Source organism: Temnothorax curvispinosus, unplaced genomic scaffold, assembly GCF_003070985.1.
Source record: "Temnothorax curvispinosus isolate PA1 unplaced genomic scaffold, ASM307098v1 QBEX01013129.1, whole genome shotgun sequence".
Lineage (NCBI taxonomy): Eukaryota > Metazoa > Arthropoda > Insecta > Hymenoptera > Formicidae > Temnothorax > Temnothorax curvispinosus.
Window position 1 is genome coordinate 726,275 of NW_020222909.1, and position 18,979 is coordinate 745,253.

An 18,979-nucleotide genomic window follows, 5' to 3' on the forward strand; every position below is an offset into this window, starting at 1 on the left:
CCCTCTTCACCTATTTATCACTATTATTTCGAAATACTTTCACAACGCTCAAGATCTCTTCGGTATAGAGGTCGGAAGAGGTGGCGGCGGGACATCCGGTATTTTTTCTCTATCGTTCTTCGTGGAGGCTGTTTTCTCGTCGTGGAAGCTCGGTAACAGGTGGCCGGAATCGGCGTTCCTCGGCGTGGTAGCCGGAATCGGTTCCAGGGACTCGTAAGGCTGGTAATCGATGTAGTAAGTGCCAGGCACGAGATGCGGATTGAAGCCATTGTACGTGTAGATGTACGGTTCGTAGTAGAAGGAATGATAGTTCGGGTAGAAGCTCAACGGCACCTGCTCCTTCTTCTTCGCCGAATCCCTCGTATCGCCGTTCTTCGGATCGTTCTCCTTTGCGTGATCGGTGGCCGCGTCTTCGCGGTCCTTCGCGACACCGAAGCTCGTCGACTCGGCTAGACGCGACGTTGAAGAAGAGGCCTGCGTTTGATCATTCCCGGCTACGGCCGCCTTACCATCGGCGGCGAGCAGCGGATAATGGACCACTTCCGGCCCGGCAAAATGAGGCGATATCTGCGTGTAATAGAACGGCGGCACGTATCCGACGGCGGTTCGATGGATGATCGGTTGTATCACAGGGAACGCTCGCGACGGCGACAGATTCTGATTGCTCGTGATCACGGCGTTGTACACCTTTGGTACCTTGAGGAGACCCGGCGCGGCAAACGCGACAGTAGTCAACACGCACAAGATCAGCAGCTTCATCTAGAAAAAATGCTCCCATTAGTCCTAGTAAATTTACTTTAACATCTTCACTGAGCCCGCAATAAGAATTTCAACTCACGTATAAAAAAATAGCCGCAGGATTTTTACATGATGAATATATTTTATGCAACTTATATAAGTTAATTTATAGCGTGTAGGTATTGTTCTTTCTAATAATGGTCTAGAAATGATCTAGAATGTGCGAAATGGTGGACAGTATCGAGAGAAGATGGGAGTGTTTCCGTGGAAGTATAGTTGACACCATTATTATTGTTTCTGGAAAAGTAACCGACACCGGTGCGTGGCGCAAGTGCCTCGCGTGTGAGCGCACAAAACGCTGCATACAAACGATCCAAGAGACACGTGCACGGAATGTTACCCCGGCCGTGCTCATAGGCGTGTACTCGAGATTGAATTATCGCATCTGAATTCCTATCGTGTTTGAAGTTCAAGCTCCCAGAGTGACATAGCTGGCGAAGCGTTACAAAGCCGTGGAGCGAAACAATATTATGCCGAGCGTTAATCATAATCTTTCTTGCATCACATCCTGTTATCGCAATAATATAAAATTTTTAGTAAAAAATATAAAAGATTATTTGTGTAGACAAAACTAAGATAAGGAACCGAAACACCTTGACCTTTCTTCCTCTTCATTACGAGGAAAATATTTTGCGAGACATCCATGCAGATTTATATTCTACTATATCGAAGGTACATATATATGTATATTGGACTAACGTTATCGAGAATACTCTTTAGCCGCCACGTAAAGTCAACAGGAAATAGCTATCGAAGCGGAAAGGGTTGAAAGGTATGACTAAAGCCTGTCGGTTTCACGACACGGCGAGCCTGTCAGCGAATAAGCGAAATCGCAGGAGACGCATGACATTGCACCGGTGAATCACCTCATCAGCATTCGCGGCCTCACGGCGTCATTTGCACATATCACTTCCTACCTCCGATAGGCCCCACGGTCACGTTCACCTTGTCGAATCGGCTCGTCTTCGGTCCTATCGGAGTCACGGTTAACGGGGCGATGCGGATTACCCGCTTCGTGGTACTCACCTTTTCGCGTTGCGCTTATCAGCTTCTCTCTCCTACGCGTTTCCTGTACGGCGGGGAATCCGCGAGAAGCTGACACCACAAGTAGCAAGAGCGCTGCATGGGCCCGTAGTATATATGGCCCATGGGGTCCCAGGGTTCAAGTCCCACCTCCCCCACTACGGGCGACTCTCGGCGAAAGTACTCTCCGATCGCTACTATAATGTCCAACTTCGGACCAGCCTATATCACAGCCGGTAGAACTGTAGAAGGACAGCCGTTTGCGATACGCCTCTTTCGCCGATGCGATCGAGTGCAGCGTACGCGCGAAGGCTTGCCCGCGGAGAACATGCACGTCTTCAAGGAAGTCGCTTCTGAAATTCACCTACACGGATGATTTAATGTTCAGATAGCAGACACGCCATTCTTACATAATTGTGTGAAACGCACGATTATATTTAATATAAATACCTTTAATCCAGACCCTTTCGCTACGCCCGAGGCTACGCCCGATTATGAAGAAAAGATGAGACAGAGAACTTTAATTGATCTATATTTTTGATTGTGTCAAATTTGCGAGGTTTCTTGACCATTATTATCGCTGGTACGCGTTATTATCACTATAATATTAGTACGATCAAGTAGACGATTAAAAAATAAAAACTCTATATTTTAATATCTATACAGTCGATTATTTCTGACATAATAATGAATGCTGAGTTTTATTTTCCCGAGCTGTTATCTGCGAGGTATATTCAATCAGAAGACAAAGTGGCACGTACTAATCATCCCCGACTTTCCAGCTACCAGTTACAAGTTCATAAATAACTCGGTAATAATGCATCGATTTCGTCCGTCTCTCAAAGTAGTTCACCTTGGGTACCTCAATTTGCCTTCTAATTACAGACCTTTATGATAACTGCTACGTGCACTTGAGCACTTGTCCTTGAGCGACACACACGTAAATGTATGTGACAAAAAGGTATATATACTATTTAGAAATGCACAATAACAATGTCTCCTTTTGCACAACGCGTAATGCCAATTTATTACGAAATATTATACAATAATTATCCAAGCGCGATCATTATTAACAAATTACATTTGGACGAAATTTAGTTTCTCTTGGGGAAACTTTTGAGGATATATACGTATGCGTGCGCGTGTGCGTTTAAAATAAAATTCCGCAATTTTGATTTCTCTTGTTTGATAAAAGCGTCCCGTTACGTGTTTACCGTTGTAGTTACTAACGTACGAGTGTGCGAAAAACGAGCGACGAGATGCTGGTACACTTGCGAAAGAATTTTTATATAAATCGTCGTAAAAACATCCAAAATTCCGCGTGCGTGCGTATCGCTCTCGCGCGCGACACGTGGATTCGAGAAAGAAAAGCGTCTCGTTGGAATTCATCGTGCATATAGCTTGATAAGTCAACGCGCTTGAACATCAGCATATATACCTACGTGTGGAAGCGCAGGCACGCGAGACTCTCGAGGTGCAATCATGACGCCTCGCAATTCGCATTATTCTTTGTTTGCCGAACGCGCGTCGTATCGCTTTCGTGGTACAAGCCTATGTCAATACACCTGATAACTACGACGACAAAATCAAACTTTTCAGCTCGGTTTACATTCGCAGCAATCGCAGCATCGTAACGCAAGTATTAAACGCACTGTCATTACAAATTGTAACTAGAACGCATGCACGAATATTTAAAACTACGTGAGCAACTGAAATCTCAGCCTAAATCGCCTAAAGTTCGCGATTGCTCGAGCATTCATTTTGATTGTTCTCGAGTGGCACGCAACGTTACTTATTCTATACACGCTACGTTATAAATTGTTCCAGGTACGATAATAAGATAACGTAACGTCGGCCGCATCCGCGCATCACACACACACACCTATAACAGCTAACGTGACATCCAATAAATCGCCGACCAAAAAATCGATCGACGATTTAATCTGGGTCAGATCGACTCGATCGGTATGTAACAGATTCGCCGCAGCAGCAAGATCGGGAAATTCGGAAGGAAGACGATCATCAGCAACACCAACGGCGACAGCAGCAGCAAAATGTTGGCGTACACCACCAACCACCAGATCGACAACGTTCCCAGAACCGGCTCTAGCATTATGATCCTCCGCCGGTCAAGAGGTCGAGCACACGAGCATAAAAACACGAGTGGGAGCGAGGCACTCGTGAGTGTTCCGAGCTATCCGGTTTTACGAAGGTAAAGCACTCCCCGATCATACTCGGTCTTTCATCGTCGGTACATTCCGAGGGATGCGCTGAAAGCAAAGAAAATCTTTTCAAGTATTCCGCGTCCGTTTTTTCTCTGTAATATATATATTATATATTACAAAGAAAACATTGCACCTTGAAACGTTATCTTTCATCACTACAACATCTGTGTATGATAACTCGAATGTGCAAACATTTAACATAAATTACGCAAATGATGTCGAGATGTCTTCATATTAATAAAATAGCTGTTAATTAAGACTATATATGTCAGCGTATGTTTTGTATTAAAACTATGCCAGTATATTTGTAAGGCAAATTAAAACGCGCGCGACAGCTGCACGTATTGGTAACGTTGCTGTGTTATCTAACTAAACATAGCAGAAAATGATGTGCGAGTTGTTACGTCAACGTATCACGTTTACCAATGTACACTACTCTGATTGCTAATTATGCAAGGATTTCACACACAATATCGTAATAATTGCATAACTCTAGCATGCATGGTGCTAGAAAACATCAAAAATAGTTCTGCAAGTTAAACTAAATTGTCCTAATTTTTTTTTTTAACAAGAAATACTAATCGTAAGAATCTATTGATATTTTTATGTATTTTATTTGCCCAGATTAAAAAAAGAAACGAAGCCAAAATAGATGAATTTGACAATGTGGGGAATGACGTCTTAAAAACCTGCACGTACGACGTTCGTGATAAATTTAATCGTGATATCAAGCGAATTCTTCTGAGAGTAAAAGAGATATTTCTCTCGGAGTTGCTGGCCTTTCCCTCTCTTTTCTTACTTGTTCTGTCGAAACCACGCGATCGCGTCCTTGTATCAAAGATACTAGATTTACCTCGAGACGGGATTATTGGGCAAGCTGAAGCAGTGCGAAATCGAAGAAGACAAGAAGATAAAACCATGTTGAAAGAGAAAGAGAGAGAGAGAGAGAGAGAGAGAGAGAGAGAGAGAGAGAGAGAGAAGGAAAGGAAAAGAAGGAGAGAAAAGGAGAATAGGAAAATGTTTGATGCGGAAAATTATTGCAATCTCCACGATGTACACGTAATATCGCGAGAAGCGTAGTTCGCTCGCATGCGCCAGACATATTGCATTGAGAAAAGTGAAATTTTCACAATTGCATAAGCGCTATATAATGTACTAGCATTCAATGCGACGTCATCGTGTAACGCAATCTAAGTGCGCGATGTAATGTCAATGATCAAGCGTAACAAGATAAGCGGTCTGCGTTTCGCGCCGCGCCGGTTCAGTTAATTGCGAATTACGTAATCGCGCTACCTTCTCAAACTGGAGCGTTTATCAAAGCTTGGGCAAGCACGCTCGTCGTCCATCTGATGATAGGTTTCTTCTTGATAAGCACGTAAGTGAAAAGGAAAGATGAGATGAGACTTGTGTACATCACTATATTATCTATTACTTATCTACTGTTCATTATACGATTGGATTGAGCAAAACAAAAAGAAACGATAAAACGTCCACATCGTAAATATTTTCGTGCGAAGAGTTATAAGTGAGAGTATCAACTCATAAAGTTATATCAGATACGACATACGACGTAACACTCTTCTTATATCGACTAAAGCTTACGTCAAATTACCTTTTACTCCAAGTCTATCGCGAGAATGTGTGTATCCAACGGAGATTGGACCAACATAATTTTCGTGAAAGGGATGTCGAAGCGACAGACAAACAGATCGAGGTTTACTCGCGATAATGCATGATAAACAGTAATACAGGTAGCGTTTAAATCGCAAGCAAGACGAAACAAGTAATAAACTGGACGCATTTAGAGACGAATCTAGGTGAAGACGAATCTCATTGCCAAATTAAATTTTATTCAATTCGCATCTGTTCCCGGACTTTATTGTATTTAACACGGATCTCTGAGCAGTAAATCGTTCGACGACTAGATCGGCATGCCTCAACAAGGCGCGATTGCATCCATTGCATCCTCCACCCTCCACCCTACCTTCCGCTATCCCGATAGCTTCCAAGTTCCAAGCTCCACATCGCGGCATTCGCGGCAGACCGCGTCGCATCAGGCAAGATCGCGACGCGCCCTTTATCCTCTCGCGGCGCGTGCATCCGAGGGATGCATCTGATTGTGAGATGGACGAGCGTCACGACGCGGACAGCGGACATGCGCCGCGGATACGACTCCGAAGCTTGCGAGTTGGCACGGTTGGCATACGCATGCACGCACGCACGACGCACGCACGCACGCACGCACACGCGCACTCCGTTAATTTTTTGGTCCACGATAGCTAAAACTACGCCGTTGCTCCTCGGTCGCTTAAAAAGCGGACCACGCACGAGATGAGTTCGCGCGACGCGAGCAGGCGCACGCTCGCTTTCCGTGGACTGAGAGCGCTTAAAGTTCGCGGCCGGTCTACGGCTCTACGGCGGACTTTCCCTTTCTTTCGGCTCTTTGGAGACCGGCGGCGCCGCGCCGGTGTAATACCGGGACGGGAATGACGGGATCGCGGCCGCGTTAAAGTCGCCGGATTACATATATACGTGCTGAACGCTGCGCTGCGCTGCGCTGCGCTGTGCCGCAACGTGCCGTTGCCGTGCCGCATGAGGACGCACACGCTTGTATACGTCAACCCGATGGCATTGACAAGTTTCACGCCGCGCGCTCGCGCGCCCTGTTTCCTTCGTTCTTGGTTCTTGCTCAACGAACGTGCGAACCGAACAAAGAGCGCAGCAGCCACCAGCTGGCAGGGAGTGGCTGTATAGAATGTATGGACTCGCATGTGAATACAAAGATACGTGTTCGATATCTTCGATGGGCAACGAGCGCAAAACTCAATTAAAATATGTTTTCCACTCTGTATAAAAGATTAGCTATACGGATGTGACAAATGACAAATTATCCTTTTTAGAAGGAGAGGAGCGAGAAATGGACGGGTCGAATGTTGTAAGAAGCTAAAAGTCAAGTTTCTTTTTTAGAGGCTCTGTAATTGCGGTCAAGGCTCTATGTGTCCTTCGAATCTGTGTCTATGTCAGAATCTCACGTGACAAATATCATTTCCATGACAATTTCTCGTAAAATATTAATTTCCTATGTACGTAATATTCGATCGATTCGTTGGAGATTCCAAGATTGGACAGTCGCGAGTAGTTAATTCTAGCCGATATGTTTCTCACCCCAATATATCAAAATATTAATTATTTAATAGGAAATCTTTCCGTAGCATTTCTAAAAATCATCCGTGAGAATGTCGAAATGATCTTATTTCTTCTAGCCAGTCTAGTTGTTGGCCAAGTGTCGCGAAATGCAGAAAGACTGGAAATCGTATAATACGAGTGAATTAACGATGACCCATTTGCAGCATGATTATTCCCGAGCTTACACTTTCCCCCCTTATTCATACCACGTCTACGTGCATCGCATGAAACGTATAAAAGACGGATGCGTACGTAATATATATAATACGTGTTGTATACGTATATAATTATCATTTAGTGGAATGCCAGCGATAGCATAAGCAAGACTCCACACGGTGCGGGAAAAACTCTGAGAAAAATCTCTTTTACGTGTATGTACACCTAGTAGATGTACTAAGTAATCCGGTCGATATCGCGCGTCGAAAAACGACGGATGTTTTCTAGGGGGAACCTTGCGATTGAACGTCTCGCGACAAACAATCCAAGCGATTTAATTTGGCTCCAAACCGACGACCAATCGCGCGTGCGACCGCTCGCTTTTGACGAGGGCAACGCGTCCGAGGTTCATCGTTCTCGCATAAAGATGACCTTCGGATAAGGCTTCGTTCGCTCACCGATGAAGCGCGTGATAATTGGAGCACAGAGCAGTACGCCATTGGCGATCATATCTCTTTTCCGACGTTGCACGTTGCACGATTCTGATGGCGTGCGTGCGAATAAATTTCCCCAGACGAAAATAGTCGATGCTCTCAAATCTCCGTAAGTCGTGGATTTTATCGAATTTAAGAACGCGTCACCATCGTGCTTGGGCATTTATTTCTTGATCGATGCCAATTTATTGGCTTCATAAACTTGGCTATACCACACATTTGCATTTATCAATTGGTCTCTTTTTTCCTCGAAAAAAAGTATTCCAGTATTCGTTGCGTGCCTATACTTTGTTTACAAGTTACGGAATGTAACAAAAAATAGACGCATGAGATATCGTACGTGCATTGATCTCGTTATGATATATATACCTTCTAATATTTCGGTACCATAGTAACCTGACTTTTATACCAATCGTCGGTAATAACGCGCGCGCGTGCAGTGAAATTTGTTCGTCAGATTATAGTAGTAACCTGACTTACCGACCTGATTTATCCGCCGTCGATAATGACGCGCGCTCGTTTATCGAAATATTAAAAGATATAACGATCATCATAGACACAAACACACATCGGCTCGATTTAAGGAATGCAAATTAAATATCAAATGTATTTTAAAGCTATTTTAATTTATACAGATATTATTATAGTTGTCTACTTACGTGTCTTTCTAGAAATGTAGCTGAACAAAAGAAGAAATGCAACGTACTGTAGAGTACTGTAGACATACGAATTAGCATAAGTTATTACAGGATCCAGTTACAACGCAGCCTAGATTGGATTTAACTAAATTTTTTGTGTCTATATGCAAATATTATCTCTGATTCTGATCCATGAAGATAACAAGAAGACAATTAACTGAGAAAATCTCAATATTTTAAGTTAGCTAACCTAAACTATCTATGTAAAAGGCCACGTAATCTTGAATGGCGATCAAATTATTTCTCCATAGATGTTTTTAGAACGTACAATACAATTTCGATTTTTGGTATCATAAGAAAAGAGAAAGATAGGCACAAACTAATGCGATTAGAAAAATAACGTGAATGTTTATACGACTATCCATGCAGGCTTTTTACGATCTTAATCTAGCTCTAGCCTATACACTATATTAATATGCTTTTTTTGGAGAAAATGTTAAGGTTGCGTACAGCGTGACTGTTTTTTTTACAATTTTCGTCGTTTGCAACAAGTATAAGTCGCTTGCTAATCCTGTTACTTCCATATGTGCTCTGAAGCAAGATGCAATCCCAGGAATCCCGAGAGGCTTTTCTAATCGGAATATCAACATGTAATTCGAGAACGGTTGCCGCCTTTTATCTTTATTAATCAGTCTATGTCGCGACGATTAAAAACGATTCAAATTTCACGCTTTATAAATATCTAACACACGAGAAAAAATGTACCTACTGTTCGGTAAATTAGCTTAACGACAGACAATGAAGAACTTTGTCAATTTTAATCAAATTAATAAGTTACTTTCTAAAACTAGATAAATAGGATAGAATCAATGAATAATGTAATTCTAAAATTTTTAAAAATATTAGTAAAATAAGTGAAACATGACCGTTTATGATATAAAATCAATAAGAGAGAATGTCATTTACGATCCGGACTGGATCTTGGTAGTCTAATATAATATTGTGAATATTATGTACTTTAGTATTTTCCAAACTCAGTAATTGTGCACAGATTTTTTTGTTACTCTTAAAACACAGCTAGTTGGATGTTTTCTATATGCATATAGTAAGTATGTAAAAGTAAATTAACATACTTAAATCGACAATAGATATAAATTTCAATGCTAATAGGTAGGTATCCTTATTATATTAAAACAATGGAAGGAAGTTTATTGCAAAGTATCACTGTAATCAGAATCTTCCTGGACATCGTGACCTTTACCAATTCGCCTATAAAAGTGAATTTTTTTTTTAACATCAGTAAAATAAAATATTCCAAGAATAACTGTTCTAATATTCAAATAAAATAGTAAATTTTCTCCAAGTGTGATCCTGAAAAAGAAAGTTTTAAAAAGTTATTGCGAAGAAATTGTTTCATCGTTTATGACGATTGGGGCCCTGAAAAGGGCCAGTTTTTATGTCAGAAGTAGAATCAGAAAATTATTTTTTCGCTGCTTTCGCGGTCTTGGTAGCTGCTGCTTTGGTAGTTTTTGGTTTGGGCGTCTTGGTTTTTGCAGCCGGAGCTTTGGTAGCTTTTTTGGTCTTGGACAAGCTCTTGGTCTGAGCAGCAGCCTTTTGCTTCGCCGCGGCTTCGACCTTCTTCGCCGCTGCGGTCTTGGCGGTCTTCTTCGCAGGTGCCGACTTCTTCTCAGCCGTTGTCTTTTTCGTCTCGATTGGTTTCTTCGCTACGGGCGCCTTCTTCGTAACCTTCTTTTCAGCAGCCTTCTTAGTGGTCGCGCTGGGTTTCGACGCGGCACGCTTTACCTTACTCTTTGGAGCGGGCTTGGTGGTCGAGAGCTTGAACGAGCCCGATGCACCCTTTCCCTTGGTCTGCACCACCGCACCGGACGTAACCGCTGCCCTCAGGTATCTCTTGATAAAGGGAGCGAACTTCTCGCCGTCGACTTTGTAGGTCGAGGCGATGTACTTCTTGATGGCCTGCACGGACGAGCCCTTGCGATCCTTCAGCTCCTTGATGGCGGACGTGACCATCTCCGAGGTCGGAGGATGCGTCGACTTGGGTCGCTGCGCCTTGGCTTTGGATTTCGCGGTCTTCTTCGCAGGCGGTGAACCGGCAGCTGCGTTCTCCGTAGCCGCGGCGTTACCAGATGCGTTCTTATCCTCCATTGCGATATGCGAGAGAGAGAGTCAGAGAGACGTGCAGTACTTGCAGTTGCGAACGTTCAAAGACGAAGTACAAATATAAACTTTCGTTCTAAACGCTCACAGATGACGCTTGGTCGCTTGGCATTCGCGTCCGACTCGTGAAGCGCGCTACTTGTACTGTGAGCGCGTACCATGGAGAGAGGCCCTCCCAATGTTGCAGGTAGCAAGCTGCCGGGAATGAAAGAGCGCCCGGCAATTGTTCGTTGTTTAAACAATATTTTGCACAATGAAGGTCGTGCGCTCGCCACCCGGAATCGTAGAAGCGAGTAGCTAGTTTCGTTTGGTATGCGTTTCAACCGCCCTCCGCGCGAATCGCGCCAATTTTTACGCGGTTCCGTGCGACGCGCGCCCTCGGTTCATTCGCGGGGCTCGATTCAATCCGAGAAATAAGTTAATAAACAATATAATTGTTAATGCACGACGCACTTATGCGGCTCACGGAACGTCGGGATAGCTGTGCTAACCGACCGCGAACGTTTATCCCGAGCGACGCGCCAGATTCGCGCTGAATATTCCAAGTTTCGCGGGTGGCCGAATACAAGCGTTAGTGCAACGCAAAGTGAATACGATTACAAAGTACATTTGCAGACAATTTTACGGAATAGTGTAAAATGTCATTATCGACCGGGAGGGGCACGGATATTATTAGGCTGCAATATTATATGCATAATCGTGAAATTCGTTCGAAGAATATCATATATACGCGGAGGCGGCCTCCTATAACACGCCGATTGCTCCCGTGTAGTTAAACCATATACTGTTATAACGAACTGCATGACAAGATAACGAAACGACCCGTCAAGACAAAATACCTTTCGACGAACGTTAGACGGCCGTGACATCGATAATTTTTCCGAAATTTACGAACGTACGGTGCAATACAATCTCGTAATTCACTCCCCGATCCGCGAACCCGTGCGACGTGCGACTAAAGGAACGTAAAAACCAAGCGGTAACCTAATAATATTTCCAAGCACGTAATTCTACAGACGAAGCGAATTGCTCTACATCGTGAAATCGAAATCGATAATGTACTGAAATTTCTGTTCTTTGATCTTTATACAACGATCTTTTACGTCGGATTTATGTCCGAGCGACGTTAGGGGGGCTCTTACTCGCAGCGAGCTGATTAAATCTTGTGCGCAACACAGCATTACTTGGATTAGTACTTCCAAAATAGTGTTGCAGGCATATTTTCTCATATATTTTATACTTTCGTGGAATTTACAATGAAAAATTATTCACTCTGAGTGCAAAAAATACATATATTTCTTATCTATATTTTGAAGTTCGTGATCGTATAAGAGATACTCGATGAAACTGAGAGAAGGGCAACGGTTTATATTTATTTATAAACAGTTTTAACTGTATTGTAGAATTTAGATGGAAAAATTGGTCTCAAATAAAGGTTAAGATCGCTGTATAATTCCAAGTTCTTGTATTACACAGGATAGGTAAAAACGTAATAAAGATTGCGTTCCTTCCTGTACAGTGTCTTTGTTGTGTCTTTATCTATCCTGTTTATCTGAAATGTCGCTCCTTATCTTATAATATTAACCTTCTAATTAAATCATTTCATAACTAATATATGAATATACATACGTATGTACAATTTTCCTTATTGTTACTGTATACAATTATTTAAGCTTTATGGAAATATTTATGATACCTACATAAATGTGATGTTTGACGATGTTATATGTCTGCAAATTTTCATATATATTTTGTACATACTATATTTGCCGTATTTAAATGCATGTAATATAAAGAAAAAAAATATTGATATAATCCGCAGATACACACATAGATGCGAATACCTGAGCAAATAGCAGCATCAAGAATAAAATAATATTAAAAGCTACACTTCATCATTGATTTTTGTTTTAGAGGTTAGCGTGTATGTCTAAAATAGTTACATGACCTATCCGACAACAATACTTATAATGATTGTTCGTATTTATATTAACTTGTTTACTGTTGTAAAAATTAATAACTTAGTCCGAGTTATTCATATAATAATTTTTCGAAAAATATGCATCTGAAATTACGCTTATGCTAAACAAGTACGCGTCACGTTGACCGAGATTTTATTTCGTCTATAAAGATGCTGCAATTAGATTGTCACTATTTTACCATTTGATCGATTAAAATAAGGGGGAGAACAAGTAAAATCACAATAATAATAAACATTATATCTCAATTGAAGTGTGTACAGATACTTGCTGGCAGATACGTCACATCTCACAATTTTTTAATAGGTTATGTATCAATATATTTTATTAACTTTTTTTTAATGCATTTTAGTGGAACTTTAGTGGAACAGATAAGTAGAACTTGAAGCTGAGAAAAGAACTAAAATATATTAAGATTTCGATGCCTCTTAACAATAAAAATATTTTCTGAGATAAATCTATATAGAGATTCGACGAAAATGTTTTTTTTTGTATCGTATCTATAACTAAAATATACTCTCAATCTATAGAGAGATTAAAAATATATAATCTTACGTAAAATTATCAGAAAATGCGATTTCATGTTTCGCATTTGACATTTGACATTAAATACGATATTTTTCATTTGCTTCTACTACCTAATTTTTATAATAAATTTTAATACTATTTAAGGCCTCCACAAATTGAGGATTATATAGTCGTATTTTATGTTAAAGAGATAATGTACTTATACAAGTAAACATGAACAAATATTTGATAGGACGGACTCAACGATCAATATTCGTATTGAGTATGAGAATATTAGAGAGTATTAAAATGTGTTAGTTTTATTATCATATTAAACAGCGTGATTTATCTTTGAAGTTGAAACGCGAAAATCGAATATTTAATTTTTGTTCCAAGAATATAAACAGCTACTCTCCACTACTTATTAAAATTAATAATTGTTAAAATTATCCTTATTGTTCTGATACATGCTTCATATCCCAGCGAAATCAGAATGTGACAAGTATTTGAATTGAAATCAATTATCTCTTGCATAGTGCATTTTAAGATATTTGTACCTCAGAGGTAAAGAATCTCCTTTTGTCAAAATCGAGTTAATACTTTTTCCAATGTACTAAAAGTTTAAAATTGTATAATGGCAAGTGGTAAAGGGTCATGTGTGTGTGTGTGTGTGTGTGTGTTTCTAGTTCTTAGGATACAATGTTTAGAAACAGTCACATATTGGAACTTTTTATTGAAATAATAAACTTTATAAACTCTATTTTCTCTAAGTTTATAACAATGGAGATACACTTCTTTATCTCTAAGGTACAGGTCTATATATTGATAGAGCATTTTGTTAGGATTTTCATTTTATTTAGAAAAGTAAATATAAATTACATAGTTTTTCGGTTTTTTTTCTGCATGTTCTCTTCGTGTTGATGCAGTACATTGGAAGTGATTTTCTTTAATTTGTGTAATGTATAATATTTATCATTAATTTATCGCTTTCGCTATTATAATGAAATACCAGGCAGGCAAGCAATACGTTTTTATATCCTCGCACATCAAACGTTATGCGAGGGATACTCTTTATCTTTAGAAATATGTTGCGAGGCCGGGGAGAACAGATGAACAGAGTATCTGCCGTTCGCCGTGCGCGCAGCGCGCATGCGCGTACTGCGCGTCGCAGTGTGGTTGCCCCCACCACTGGTGCACCGACCAATCGCCGTCGAGCCCACTTCTCTCCCCAATCGACTCCACTCGTGAGCTATAAAAGCGCTCGCGGAAAGCATTACCGCGCATTTTCCTACTCTACTGACAATCGTTCAGGAAGGTTGTCTCGCAGTCTCGCTCATAGATCGGAAATTGAGGGAATATGGCACGTACGAAGCAAACTGCACGCAAGTCCACCGGAGGCAAGGCTCCCCGAAAACAACTGGCAACTAAAGCGGCTCGTAAGAGCGCGCCTGCCACAGGCGGAGTGAAGAAGCCTCATCGTTACAGGCCTGGAACAGTGGCTCTTCGTGAGATTCGTCGCTATCAGAAGAGTACCGAATTGCTGATTCGTAAGCTGCCGTTCCAGCGTCTCGTGCGTGAAATCGCTCAAGACTTCAAGACGGATCTTCGCTTCCAAAGCTCGGCTGTTATGGCGTTGCAGGAGGCCAGCGAGGCTTATCTCGTTGGTCTATTCGAAGACACTAATCTCTGCGCTATTCACGCCAAGCGAGTCACCATCATGCCTAAAGATATTCAATTAGCGCGTCGTATCCGTGGAGAACGTGCTTAATTAAAGAAGAAAAAAACGGCCCTTTTTAGGGCCACTAATTTTTCATACAAAGGATCATTTTCTTTCGCTTACATGTTTCCCATATTTTACAATCAAGTTTTTTTGTAATATTTTTAAACAAATTTTGTTAACCTTTGTTAGGATATTTGCATTGATAGTTATTTTTAATGCTATACGTATAAGCAATTATGATTAAAATATTCAAATAACTTTGGTACTCTAGATCAATTGTATAAATCATGATGAAATTTCTTATTTTTTTTTTCCTTTTTACTAAAATTAACCTTAATATTTTGCAAGAAATGCCATAATGTAACGAACTCGAAGTCAGAAAATGAATCATGATTGTCACTGTTGAATTCTATTCAGTTTAATTTTTTTACTAAAGATTATATTTACTAATTATATCTCAAACAGATCTCTTAAAAGATAAATCATTCTTAAACAACTTGATTCTCTCTCTACTGAACCAACATTAATAACGTATTTAAGTCTCGCATCACATGATTGTCAGAGTAAAATTATTTATGAAAATGCAGTTTTAGCAACAGTTTTAGGAACACTTATCAAAAATTCTTATATTAAATACCAATAATTATATTTTTATATGTATAATTTTCTATATCCGATGCAACATGCAACTTTACGCGCCGCATGCCGCATATTACACGTACGGCTGCTTTATATATACGCACGTTTGTTCCTAACCTCCATAACCTCAAAAACTTTCACATATTCTTCGTCTTTTAACTATTCATTTTGTAATATTTTATTCACATTTAATGGAAGTTTTATCGATAGTTTTGTGGAAATTATATATTTATAGCAGTCTATCAATCGTAACATTACGTGTATATATTATATATATGTATACATATACCAAATAGTTGCAAGTTCAAGTATGCAAAGAATGAGACAAAAAATATATTCATATTATTTATTTACAATACACTAACATTTCTTAATACTATTAACAGCAATAAAATAATTGTTCTAGAAGATTAATCAGAGAGAATGACTTTGAAATCTTTAAATTGCACAAATGTACACTCAACTAACAATAAGAGCACAAAATATAAATAGTACTTTTTAAAATTGCATGATTTTCTTTGACGCATTATTAAATCTATTGAAATTTGTATTAATTGACATTTTTATATTGAATATTTAAGATTTAAGGTAAATGTACCAATGCCGGGACACTTAAGACCTGTCTGGAGACCTTTATTATTTTACTTTTTAAATAAGTATATCGCGATTAATCGAAGATAAAAATATAATACAAGAAAAATATTCTCATCTTTGATTCTTAAATTTTAATTCATTTTTTTGATAATTTAAGCAAGGACTAAAATAGTAAAATAATAAAAATTTCAGAATAGGTACGTGTCCAGGTATTGGTTGATACTCACGCAGTGGTAAGTGTAGTGTATTGCACATATTAGATATTTAAATATCTTTACTAACTTTAATTTTTAAAATGTTTTTATGATTGTTTTCTGTATAATTACATTTTATAATATATCAATAGAAGACTTATTTTTAAGTGCATACAAGTAAAAGTACAACGAACAGAAATTTTCCAAACGTTTGAAACATTTGTGGCCCTGAAAAGGGCCGATTTATTAGTTGGATAGTAGCCAGCGCTCTTCCCTTAACCACCGAAGCCGTACAGAGTTCTGCCTTGACGTTTCAGGGCGTATACAACGTCCATGGCAGTCACGGTCTTCCTTTTCGCGTGCTCGGTGTAGGTGACAGCATCGCGAATAACATTTTCGAGGAAGACCTTCAACACGCCACGAGTTTCTTCGTAGATCAAACCGGAGATACGCTTGACACCACCACGTCGCGCCAAACGACGGATAGCCGGTTTGGTGATACCCTGGATGTTATCGCGAAGAACCTTCCTGTGACGCTTCGCTCCTCCTTTTCCCAATCCCTTTCCTCCCTTACCGCGACCAGTCATCTTCGACTCTTATGACAACAACGAGCAGCTGACGCAAGAACAAACCAAGTGACGACGGAAACGGCCGCGGCGATCACTTTTATAGTGTAGCCAGTCAGCCTCTCCCCTCTACGTCGACATCAACCAATCAGAACGCACGTCTGGTTTCTCGAGAAATTACATACACCCTCACAAATGAAAAATATTATACACCGCTAATTGCTTTTCATCAGTTGTTCAACCGCTCAATATGCAACGTAAAGAGTAGATATAAGTATTACATATTTCTGTACCTTAGAGGTAAAGAATCGTAATAATCTCCATTATAAGAAATTTGAATAAAACGAGATTTAAGGTTTGTTATTTCTATGAAAATTCCCAATACGACTTTTTCTAAACATTTGTATCTTAAAAACTAGTAATAATGGACACAAGATGCTTCACTGTTATATAATTAAAATTCCTGTATATTGAACAAAAATATTAACTCCAATTTTGATAAAAACTGGAGACACGGACTCTTTTTTACTAAAAGATGCAGATTTATGCTTGATTTCGATGCGATTATGGAGGAAAAGTATAGATTATGAGAAGAAATATTTACTTACGTGATAATCAAATGTAATATTCAATAGCATACAAACTGAATCTGCCTCTAACAATAAGTATTATGTACAAATCTTCCCAACGTCAACGGTTGTTTTTTTAAAGGGCTATTCAGCGTCAGCCGATGTTCTGCAAAAATGTTACTTAACAAGAAAATGTCGTGAATTCGAAAATTCTGATTTCTTAAAACTTTACGAACATGTAGGACGAGGAGAGAGATTTATTATTTAGATGAATTTAAAAATAATTGTGGCTCAAAAATAGTATTAAGCGGTGAAACCATCCTTCATATGTAGAACGGTTAAATTTTTTAACTTCTGAATGCACCGAATATTGTCTTTTATATTACTTGTTAGATTTGGCAATTAAATTATTATTTAAATTGTATTAGTAGCATGCTGATAATAGCAATGCTACTAGTTTTTCTTATAAAATCTGTCGGACAAAATGTGCAATTGGCCACCGTCTAATAATAAAGTTAGATCCATATTTTAATCATGAAATATTAATAAATGAAATTTAAAAGAATGGAGTTTCATTAAAGAAGTTAAAAAAGATAACTTTATATCGAAACCGAAAGAGCGAGGGAGCGCGAAGTAATGTGAATCTTACTCGAGCGCAAGCGCAAGCGTCGACCAATAGCGTTCCGGCAAAGCAGGAGTCGAGCGCTCCTCGTCTGTGATTGGTGCATCCTTGTTGACACTCTTCACTATATAAACACGGTTTTCGAGAAATAGCGCTCATTCGATCCTCGAGTCCCATTCGATTCGCTACGGTGCGTTCGACGTACGAAGACCTTTTTTAAGAAGATTGACCATGCCACCAAAGGCTAGCGGCAAAGCGGTGAAAAAAGCCGGAAAGGCTCAAAAGAACATCAGCAAGACCGACAAGAAAAAGAAGAGGAAGAGGAAGGAGAGCTATGCGATCTACATTTACAAGGTGTTGAAGCAAGTTCATCCCGACACTGGAATCTCCAGCAAGGCTATGAGCATTATGAACAGCTTTGTTAACGACGTTTTCGAGCGCATCGCCGCCGAGGCGTCGCGACTGGCTCATTACAATAAGCGCTCTACGATCACGTCTCGGGAAATCCAAACTGCCGTGAGGCTTCTTCTACCTGGCGAGTTGGCGAAGCATGCCGTTAGTGAAGGAACAAAGGCGGTCACCAAGTACACGAGCTCCAAGTGAATTATCATTAAAGAAACGGCCCTTTTCAGGGCCACCCATTATCTCGTAACAATGGATATTCTCTTGGTTGGAAAAATTTATATTATTTCTCTAAGTTTTCTGTAAAAGCAAGATGTTCAATTTTTTAATCAGGAGGTCGATCGTATATCTTGAAACGAGATGAAAATTACAAAAATGAGATTTACTTAAATCACTAGAGTTATATGACAATTTGTCGAAATTTAGTTTTTGTTTCTTTTTGTAATTTTCTTCTTTTCAAGATCGATCCCTAGAAATTAATGCAGGCAA

At 39.8% G+C, this 18,979-nt stretch overlaps 5 protein-coding genes across 11 annotated transcripts; 2 read left to right on the forward strand and 3 right to left on the reverse strand.

The window, feature by feature from the left end:
- Positions 1-12: 12 nt before the first annotated feature.
- Positions 13-6,610, reverse strand: LOC112463206. 7 transcript variants are annotated; one of them, XM_025029429.1, is made up of 4 exons: positions 6,031-6,610; positions 5,340-5,409; positions 1,825-4,091; positions 13-759 (listed from the first exon to the last, which is right to left on the reverse strand). In XM_025029429.1, the coding sequence occupies exon 4, from the start codon at positions 757-759 to the stop codon at positions 49-51; it is 711 nt and encodes a 236-aa protein (XP_024885197.1). In that variant the 5' UTR covers positions 1,825-4,091; positions 5,340-5,409; positions 6,031-6,610; the 3' UTR covers positions 13-48. The 7 variants fall into 7 exon arrangements, with proteins under 7 accessions (XP_024885197.1, XP_024885196.1, XP_024885198.1 ...); XM_025029428.1 differs by lacking the exon at positions 5,340-5,409 and having other exon boundaries at positions 1,825-2,185; positions 2,272-4,091; positions 6,031-6,606; XM_025029430.1 differs by lacking the exon at positions 6,031-6,610 and adding an exon at positions 5,659-6,015.
- A 2,933-nt stretch (positions 6,611-9,543) lies between these two features.
- LOC112463223 (histone H1E-like) lies at positions 9,544-10,796 on the reverse strand. The gene has a single exon (XM_025029471.1). The coding sequence runs from the start codon at positions 10,684-10,686 to the stop codon at positions 10,000-10,002; it is 687 nt and encodes a 228-aa protein (XP_024885239.1). The 5' UTR covers positions 10,687-10,796; the 3' UTR covers positions 9,544-9,999.
- Positions 10,797-14,495: 3,699 nt separating this feature from the next.
- On the forward strand, positions 14,496-15,028 carry LOC112463233 (histone H3). Its single transcript, XM_025029491.1, has one exon. It carries the CDS (start codon positions 14,542-14,544, stop codon positions 14,950-14,952), a length of 411 nt encoding a protein of 136 aa, XP_024885259.1. The 5' UTR covers positions 14,496-14,541; the 3' UTR covers positions 14,953-15,028.
- Positions 15,029-16,560: 1,532 nt separating this feature from the next.
- LOC112463224 (histone H4) lies at positions 16,561-16,957 on the reverse strand. Its single transcript, XM_025029472.1, has one exon. The coding sequence runs from the start codon at positions 16,916-16,918 to the stop codon at positions 16,607-16,609; it is 312 nt and encodes a 103-aa protein (XP_024885240.1). The 5' UTR covers positions 16,919-16,957; the 3' UTR covers positions 16,561-16,606.
- A 1,313-nt stretch (positions 16,958-18,270) lies between these two features.
- Positions 18,271-18,772, forward strand: LOC112463226 (histone H2B). Its single transcript, XM_025029474.1, has one exon. It carries the CDS (start codon positions 18,320-18,322, stop codon positions 18,689-18,691), a length of 372 nt encoding a protein of 123 aa, XP_024885242.1. The 5' UTR covers positions 18,271-18,319; the 3' UTR covers positions 18,692-18,772.
- Positions 18,773-18,979: the final 207 nt, after the last annotated feature.